Source organism: Panonychus citri, unplaced genomic scaffold (assembly GCF_014898815.1).
Source record: "Panonychus citri isolate SS breed McGregor unplaced genomic scaffold, ASM1489881v1 Contig00087, whole genome shotgun sequence".
In the NCBI taxonomy this organism is placed as follows: domain Eukaryota; kingdom Metazoa; phylum Arthropoda; class Arachnida; order Trombidiformes; family Tetranychidae; genus Panonychus; species Panonychus citri.
The window spans coordinates 9,342-19,723 of record NW_026515492.1 but is presented as its reverse complement, the minus strand read 5'-3'; the positions used below and the strand labels follow the sequence as shown (position 1 = coordinate 19,723).

The 10,382-nt window shown below is 40.6% G+C and overlaps 1 protein-coding gene across 1 annotated transcript; it reads left to right on the top strand.

The window, feature by feature from the left end:
- Positions 1–6,077: 6,077 nt before the first annotated feature.
- Positions 6,078–6,908, top strand: LOC128387411 (uncharacterized). The gene has a single exon (XM_053346602.1). The coding sequence runs from the start codon at positions 6,078–6,080 to the stop codon at positions 6,906–6,908; it is 831 nt and encodes a 276-aa protein (XP_053202577.1).
- Positions 6,909–10,382: the final 3,474 nt, after the last annotated feature.

The window sequence follows — 10,382 nt, the reverse complement described above, 5'->3', positions numbered from 1 at the left end:
CAACTATCAGGCACTCCACAAAGAAGGAGGTACGCAGAAATGGCAAGGAATATAAACCCGACGGTTGATGGCTCCTGTGCCTTTATTGTTAAACAAACAAGACCTTGACCCAGGAGAAGCAGATAAGCAGAAAGACTGCTATACTATATAACGGAGAAAATCGATCCATGTGAGATTGGAGTAAACGTGCAACGAGTTAGTAAATTAGGGTTCGAAAGACCTTAATAAGGTGTCCAACGCTTAAAGATAAGCGAAATGATAGAGGAAGCTTCAAAGAACAATGAATTCGAGATTGAGGAGGAGAAGCCACCTCACCTATTCGTGAAAATTGCCCGTGTAAGTGAATCCGTTGGACTTGACCAGATAGCAAAGCTTATGGTTGCAGAACAGGGAAGTTCTCTAGCTACGAAACCGAAACCTTTTCTGAGGATATAATTAATATCCAAGAGGAAAGAGAGGATGGCATCAATCCAATACAAGGGATATAATACTGAAAGTAACATCTAAACTATTTCGATCGCTTATCGAAGCTCGGAAAGTGGGAATTAGATACCAATATGTGCGCATCTTTCCGCATGCTCTAAACAAGGTGCCATAAATGTCTGAGCTTCAGACATGTTGCCAAACACTGTCGTAGAAGAGACCCAATTACTTTGTGCCACAACTGTCATGAAGACCATCCTGTCAAAGAGTGCACGAACAAAAGAAATTTTGAAAAATACCGTTGTCTGAACTGTGAAAGACATCCCTATTATACCAAAGGAGCAGAACGCGTATATGGTCATAGCACCCGGTCAACAAGGTGTCCAGTATATAGAGAAGCCCTAGATAAGCAAAGGCAAATCTTGGACTTCTACCTCAAATCTGAAAAACTTTTTTAGATGCAACCACCAACAAAGATCAAAATACTACAGCTAAACGTTAACCGAAGCAAAACATCGACTGCACAAGCAATAAGTATCTGTGAAGAAGAGGGCGTAGCTATAGCCATGCTACAGGAAACTAACCATTACAATTCAAGCTGCGAGGTGTAAAGAAAAGTTACAATCTTTATGTCCCATCTGACCATGAACCGAACGGAAGAGCCTTCGCTGCAATAATTATTTTAGACAAAAACATCCCACAAATGCCGCTGAAATCCAATTCATCATATATTGCGGCATGTAAGATCTTCACCACCGATGGATGGATAACATTAACATCGGTATACATTCCTCCGACAGTGAAAAGAAAGGAGATTATTACATCACTGACCCATTTAATCCGAACCTCGACTGCTACTGATCAAGAACAGATTATCTGCTGTGGTGACTTCAATGGACGCTCAACTCAATGGGGAGATGAGAAAACTAATGCAAATGGGCTTCAAGTAGAGGAAATGCTGGAAGCTAACCAGCTAGTTCCGGTAAATCATGGAAAACACCCAACCTTTAGTGCAGTGCGTTCAGGGGTTCTTCATAAAAGTATAGTGGATCTCACTCTGGTTCTCCCACCTTCTAGCACAATCACACGATTGGAAAGTAAGGGCGGACTATCGACAACTTCGGATCACTATGCGATCACGTTTGAATTATCAGTGAAATACAAGTTTACAGCCTTCGACTCAACTAAAGTGTTCAAGCAGATTCCCAAGTCATGGAGAAACTTCGAAAAGATTGCAATCCAAAAACTTGACAGTGTGCATCGAGCTCGAGAGTGCAGTGTTGAAATTCTTGCAGCAAGATATACGCGTGCGGCTACAGAAACTGCAGATTATACAATTCGTAAAAGTCAGAAACAAAAATCGAGGAAATGTTTCTGGAAAATTCAACTATTGTGGCTCTTGACCGAAGGATAAATGCTGAGAAGTATTTCGGTATGTTCTAACTCCGAGCGTCGTGACTCACTGAGAAAACGGTTAACCGAACTTCGTAGTGAGGTTTCTAGTCATATCAAAGAGGCGAAATTAAAATCGTGGAGAGACTATACTAAACAACTTGATGCCAGCAAAACATGGGATCCGGTCAATAAATGGCTAAAGAACTCATCTGTTATACAGTCACAGTGTCTCACAGATTCAGAAAACAAGTTCCTGTCTGCCGCAGATTCAGGAATGTTATTATTAAACACCTTCTTCCTGATGATACGGAACATAACGATTGTGCTCAACATATTGTAATTCGAAGATACAAAATCAAATGAAGCTATTGACAACATACTTCCAGCAAATGATCCCCTTTCAGCTACAATGAACTTGAGAAGGTTTTTCTAAGGTACATGTATCAAAGTCACCAGGATATGATGGTCTCAATTCAGCGATTTGTGAACGATTACGACAACAAACGGACCTTCTGCTTCATGTCTATAACTGCTGCCTGTCGCAAGGGTCTTTCCAAGGTTTGGAAAACTGCAGTAATAAAATATATTCAAAAAGTGGGAAAGGAGATTACACTAAACCGAAGTCTTATCGCCCAATCGGACTTCTACCAATGCTGGGGAAAGGTCTTGAGTCGTTGATACATTCGCGACTGTGTTGGCACCTCGAAAGAAACAATTTTATTGATGATTCGCAATTCGGAGGAAATCAGCAGAAACCTGTATTCAAACTCTCGTGTCAGACCTATCCGAGGCTCGGAAGACAAATAACATCGTCATACTTATATCATTAGATATCGAAGGTGCTTTTGATAGTGCCTGGTGGCCGAGTGTATTGCATAAACTACAGAGAGCAAGGACTCGAGGAATCTTTATCACCTTATTCACTCTTACTTGTCAGAGAGAAGAGTAGAGCAAGAAGATTTATGCTCCCGTGCAGAGAAGACAACAACAAAGGGTGTATACAAGGTTCAGTCCTTGGGCCGTTTTTCTGGCTGTTAATCATAAATGATCTTATAAGAGACCTGAGCAAAGGCATAACTGTTTATGCTTATGCTGATGATGTCTCTATTATAGTAAAAGCGAATACAAAGCAGTTGATGACAGAGCAACAACGTGATAAAACAAGTATCCGAATCATGGTCCCTGAACGAGAAGATGAAATTCTCTGCCCAAAATCTGCCTTGCTGGTAATCAAAAATAAAGGAGATTGCATTGAGCTGAAGATAAACGACGAAATCGTACCTGTAGTGGAAACTGTGAAACCCTAGGCGTCACCCTAGATAAACAGTTGAAATTTACAAAACATCTTGATCAACTTCTGAGGAAAACAACGCAGTTTAGTAACAGAGCTGCGTTTAAAGCACAGTCAATGTTTGGTAACCACATCGAAATATTCAGAAAGATTTGGGATGGCGTTGTAATTCCACTCTGGAGTACGCTGTTACAACATGGGGCTCTCTCTCTCAAGTTCAATTACGTAAAACAGAAGCTTAGAAAGTTGCAAAGATTGTACATAATAAGAACTTCAAAACTTTCTACACCACATCCTGGGTCAACACAATTGCCATCTGTGGTTACAAACCAGTAGATACCGTACTAATCAAAACGATGCTGCAGAGAAATATTATAAGTGGGTACAGAAGCGTATTATCCTTCCGTCCGATAGGAAATTTGAGCAGACAATCCCTTACGAACCTCGTCTTCATCCAGCTGGTCTCTCTGTCAAATTCAGAATAACCGAACCAAGTGATGAACCTAGTCACCGAGCTCGGAAGATATTCATGTGTACGGATGGCTCGAAAACTTCGGATGGTGTTGGTGCTGGTGTCTTCATTCTGTATGATACAGCCAGAGAGCTCAAGAAAGTTCTGCCTAGCTGATTACTGCACTGTCTTCCAAGCAGAGGTATTCGCGATAATGAAGGCAGCTGAAATAGTGGATAAGCTTATCGCGTGTCATAAATCAGTTACGATAAACACTGATTCTCAAGCAGCACTTCTAGCAATTAAACAGTATACAAACTCGACAAAACTGATATCTGATACAAGGGTACTATTGGAAAGGATAGCAAACAAAGCAGAAGTCGAAGTACGATGGATTAAGGGCCATGCTGGGATAGATGGTAATGAAATCGCTGATGACTTAGCCAAAAAAGGAGTCAAAATGAAGACTAAAAAGAATTTTGACAGTGTACCTAAATCATATGCCAAATATCAGCTAAAGACGATAAGTGATGCAGAGAGCAACAAACTACTAGCTGGGAACGAAAACAGCCAAATCTGCAGGTTCTCGAAGTCTTTTCAGGCACTTTCTAACATTAGCGAGCTTCGCGAGTGGCAGAAAATTGCCCCTTTTCTTACCGGCCACGGAATGTTTAAAAACACATGGAAAGGATAAACATCCTTAAGGAAACAATGCATGTGATTTGTGCGATGAAGGTGTTCCCAGTCGTCTGATCACATACTCTTTGACTGTCCTGCCTTCAATCAACAGAGAATTCAAATGCAATCACTGTCCCGAGACAAAATAACCAATACAGAGAAGTTCTTTCATAGTCTAGTTAAAGACAGTGACATTCAAATCATCCTCTCAGGCATCTACAAAGTGGTAGAGAGACAAAATATTAGAACCTCGCTCATCAGTAAGCAGCATTCAATTAATGCATAAAGCAACACCATATCATCATTTGATTGTATATAAATCACATACAGTTGTATTTAAACCACATCTCACATCCGAAGCATACGAACTTCCAGTTTCCATTGAAAGCTCAGTGTAAATAGTGCTTTTACCAAGTGATCACCTAACCTTATCGTATACAATCTTACGAACCTCGTAACTCAGCAAAATATCGTGCGTATAGTTACGAAGCTCAAGCATCGGAAATCTCAGCAACTTTAAATATTTCATTCATTTCGTGATACGAACCTCCCGCACTTCGTCCCACCGCAGCTCTCCATCAGATGGCGCTATCATCGTCTTCACCTACTCACACACACGAATAGGTTCAGTTGTCAATCTGATCTCCTCAAGTCAACATCAAAACGTTTCCGAACTCACCGAACCATCTCTTCTGCGTACGAACCTCGTATCATTACTAACCTCGTGTTAAAATCATATTCTCACCTCATCTTACTCATCGTACAAATACGAACCTCGTATCATTACTAACCTCGTGTATAAATCATATTCGCACCTCATCCTACTATTCGTCGTACAAATACGAACCTCGTACAAACCATTCTACCGCAGTTCGGACATATATTTTAGTGAAACCTCAGTGATTGTGCTAATCGTTCGTCCATCTTAAATCACATCTTAGATCTTTTACTTCTAACCCAAGTGCTTCCAAAGTTCTTCCTGTTCTACATCTCACCTTAATACTTCATCAATAATCAACAGTGCATAAATTCATCTATGTCAATAACCAAAACTTACGAACAGTTCATCTCAGACCATATCAACACAACAGAATCAAATTGTAGGTGTAATAAGTGCAAAAAGTGTCGTGAAAAAGTTAAAGAAATGGAGACTCTCAAAAGATGGAAGAGATAATGGAGCAGCGTATGAAGAAATACGAAGAATCAATGGAGCTCAAGCTGAAATCTCTGCTTGGCACTAGAGAAGAGTCACCTTGTACAAAATCTCAAGGCACGAGCGAACCTGAAGTTCTGTGCTCAACCTCAGGTGATGAAGCTAGGAAAGAAAAGGAGATACCTCAACCAGGGACACAGCAAGAAATCGAAGGACTCGCTTTCATCTGTTGAGAAGTACCTTGAAAACACACAGAAGCAAGACCTTCGAGAAATAAATAACAAGCTCATCAAGAAAGCACCCGATTTCTTAAGTAATCACCTTCATAAGCTAAATCAACTCATAGATAAACAAGCCAAAGAGATCGAAAAATTGAAAATAAACAATCATCTGGTGTGAATAAGAAAAAGGCAGTCGACTCAGAGAGTTCAACAAGCGAAAGGGAGATAGAAACCAAGCCAGGAGACATTCACATCGAGAAATGGGGCCTTTTTCCGAAGAACAAGTTCAATCAACTTCCGGAAAAGTACAGGTCAGGTTTTCTACCTGAGAAAGGTTATAAAATCGTGCTTCATCGACTACTTCCAGGTGGTTCTCATGGGCCTGCTCCAAAACCACCACTAAGTCGATATAAAATCTGTTTGGAAAGAAAATGTTTCTACCTCGAGGACAACAAAGCTAGAAGTATGCATAAACATAGGCAATCTTACCATCCGGACGCAAAAGAAGCTAATGATATCTGGGTTGACCTAACGCCCGAAGAACTAGAAAACCGATCTAAGAATTGGCGAGATCAGATGGAAAATCGTAATAAACAGGCGAAATCACCACGAAAAAAGGTTAACCGAAAAGAAACGAGTAGAGAGTTTGTATCTGACAGCTCTTCGTCCGAAAACGAAGCTGAGTGTTCATACGAGCCTCGGAAAACGAACAAAGCAGCAAAAGTGACCGAAGCTTCCGAATCCGAAGTGCCAAAAGCGACTTCTGATTTACTCGAAGCCGAAGCCGTAGTCTCATTTCAAGACGAACCTCCCGAAGTCAATTTGTCAACCGCACCATCTGCTTCGGAAAGTCCTTCTGACACTAGTTTCTCAACGGTTACAGTAGAACCTTCAGCTATAAGTGATAAACCACCACAAACAGCAACAACAACAATCGAGAAGTCTACAAGTGACCTAGGTGACAAGTCAACAGTTGTGACTACTAAAGAAAAGCATCCATCGGATGAAGCGTCCATGCAAGTCAAAGCTAAGCCATTAGCTGTCGAAAGAACGTCGCAACCAAAGCAGACTCTTGGTGGGAAAGGTCGAGGTAAAGCTGGTCTCAAATGCTTTCGTAAATACGCCTTGAAGCAAGCTAAAAACCACACGCAAAGACTCTCGGCCGTAGAAAAGGGAATAGCTGATCTTAAAAACACCATTGCCGGTATTCCAGGAATAAGTGACGAATTGAATCTATCAGAATCTTCGTCTGAATTCTCATCAGGAGACGAATACGAGCCAGAAGAAGACCAATAAAATAACGTAAAGAGCCACCTGCTTAGACAAACCAGGCTCCACATCATATCACTTGTCCTTATCTTCTCAAACAGTGAACATCAATCAAAATTAAAATAAAAGTTCCCCGAACCTCAAATCCTTAGAAAATTGTCTCCGAACCTCATCATTGTACATTCCCTATCATTACGCACCTGTTCATCATTACGCACCTATCCGATTAGTTACGAACCTCGTATTATCATTACGGATACCATTCAATCGTCACAAAACTCACCTCAACATCACCTCATTCATCATTCGAGCTTGTACTCTATTAAACTTGTGCAAATAGTTATCATCTTACCATACGTCAAATTAACAAATGGAACCAATCGAATCGATTCAATCACCAACACCTTTACCATCAAGTGACAGTGAATCTGAAGTGCCTTTCACCACTGTTCGACTGAACTATCCAAAACGAATTCTACTAGAGTTCATGGATGATCAGTTTGTGCAACACGATGGTAAAGATTATCTTCTTTGAATTCATCTCAAATAGCAAATAATCGATAAAGTGAATCTGGAAAGTGTTCTAAATAAACTACCCAGCGAATCTGAAGAACTTGATATCAAAAGAAATTGAAAACATTCCAAATAAGGAGGGCAGACTCAAACTAATTGGGAAGCACTTAAAGTACAAAACCATGTGCCTACTTAAAACAGTTCGTCGAAAGATCAAAATCGTGATAGGCAATACACCGAAGTGTGCAAGAATGGAAGCCTTGATGAAAAATTAACAAAAGTCGTAAAACGAGTTGCCAAGATAAAGAAACTTCTCGATCCACTGTAAACATCTTTTACATTTGAAGGTGGCGCCACTTGATTCAACTCTTTTCGACATCAACAAAATTGATCGTCACTTTCATCTTGTCTCTCATAGTAACAACAACATATTTATCTTTTAACTTCAATCCTCCGCAGCCAGTTCTTCCGAACTCATACATTTCCTCAACTCACCCGAAGTTCGTTATAAAACTGTTTTATAAATCAAATCGAATCCTTTTCAATCCATTCACTGTACTATTTTATCATCAAATTATTGTAACTTCACCTTTCACCACACTCAACCGCAGCAACAATTATTTCGAACCAACCAACAATTCCCTTCCGAAGTCCGCTTTAATTATACAACCTATTGTGAATAACCTCTTTAACCTTTTAACCTGTATAATTCTCACTATTTTTAACCATGTCCAAACAAATGTGCAAGCCTTCAACAAGTAAACCAAAGACGTCAACCCGGTCTCACGCACATATTCTGCATCGGAAACTGCCATGGTTGAACTGAACTTATCCTTACACGACACTCATCAAGTTAAGGAGCTTACCTTGGAACTGGCACAATTGAAAAGGTCCATCGTAACTCAAGTTTCGGAAATCAAGGATAAAGTGACTGATATTGAAAAAGTGCTTGTAACTGGTACAGATGGTCACGAATCCATTCGTCAAACATTGGAGCAACTTGCTGTTTCTCGTACGAAGAAATTCGACATAAATTGGTGCAACCTTTGCTTCGATATACTCACCTCTCCTGAGGATGTATCTGCTCATGCTGAGATAATGCATCCCTCACAGACAGAAGGTGTAAAGGTTATAACGAGAAAGGTGAATAGAGACATTTACCAACGACTTATGCAGTTAACCTCGAAGTACAAGAAGCAAAGGCAAAAACCTTGGCCAGCTTGGACAATGATTTACAAGACACCAACCCGACCCTTCCGAAGCACAAGAGACGTCACCTGAAACCAGCGGAAAGAAAGAGAAGAAAAAGAAAAGGAAAAATAAAGATAGAGAACGTGATTCCGAGTCCTCCGAAGCCTCCGATGCTACCGCCCCAACCGAAGACGAAGACCAATCCACCGAGGTTAATTCACCAAAAGGAAAACGAAGCAAGAAGTCAAAGGACTGAACCGTACCTCGGATATCAAATTTATTCAATATGTTCATGAAATTTATATCTTTATCCCTTATGTTTTATTTTCTATGAGCAATCGAGCTTCGTCTCGAATCAAATATTTGTATCATTTCGATCCGAACCCAACAATTGTAATCATCTCCGTATTCCCGTCTGCCCCTATCTTTAACTAATCGAGCTTCGGCTCAAACTGAACTGTTGCTCCACAAATCGAATTCCGAACCACACAATGTTATCCACCTTCGCCCCTCCATCCAATCCGCACCTCAAAAATATTCATATCTTCCTCCTTCAAAATTCACAAATTGTAAACAAAAATCAATGTACGCAGTTCGCAAGAAACTTTTCCAGATAGGGAAAAGATGATATATCGAAATAAACCGTGAAGGTGTCTTCGGACACTGGAACCATTTGAAAAAAAAAAAAAAAAAAAAAAAAAAAAACCTAACCTAACCTAACCTAACCTAACCTAACCTAACCCAATCCCAACCTAACCTAACCTAACCTAGCCTAACCTAAACAGTACTCTGCACTTGCTGTAAGCAAGGGACCCATTCATGCCCTTAACTCAAATAAACTAGCTTTTCAAAAAAAAAAAAAAAAAAAAAAAAACAACCCAAGCCTAACCTAACTAACCTAACCTAACCTAACCTAACCAACCAACCTAACCTAACCTAACCTAACCTAACCTAACCTAACCTAACCTAACCTAACCAACCAACCCAACCGTCGAAGAGGTAACACCTCTTCTTTTTGCTCTCTCCTTTTTTGACCTTTCCGCCCGATCAAAGTGATCTTTTTATAAATATTTTTAATTAAATTTATTTATAAGTGTCCCCTGCATCACCCCGTGAACAGCCCAAGACCAAACAATCAACGGTCTGACCGCTGTGAGCGGCAACGTCTTAACGTTGTAATTCACAATGGTGAATACCAATGTTAACCCCTCTACCCTTCAACGACGTGCCCCTTCAACCTCAACCATACCATCGTTCGGCCTTCGAGCTACTCGAGGGACCACCTCTGCTAATTCCACCTCATCAACAGAAAACCTGGCCAGTGTCCCAAGTATCGAGGCTTTATTGTTTGACCTTGCAGCGTCGAAAACAACAATGCTTGACTTCGTCAAGAGCAAGAGTCAATCGCCCGATATTAAAAGGATTATGGACACCGAATGCTCTAAAATTGATGCTGCCCTAGATGCCCTACACCAACTGGCCGAAACGTTTCGATCCACCGAAACTGGACCAGACGAAGAAACGACTAGTCTACGCGAAAAGGTTGCCAAGCTAGAAAGTGATCTAAGACTAGCTGAAGCGAAGCACAAATCTACTCAACAAGAACTTATTAGTCTCCGCGAGGCATCAACCACCTCAACATGCCCGACACCCGAAAGAGAGGCCTTCAAAGCTGAGATAGACTCGCTCATGGAAAGTCTCACGCCTCGAAAAGTCGCTAAGCGAAGCCAACAAGAAACTAGACAGTACAAATACGGATACAAATATGCAATTTAATGGTAACAAAAGACCTAAACA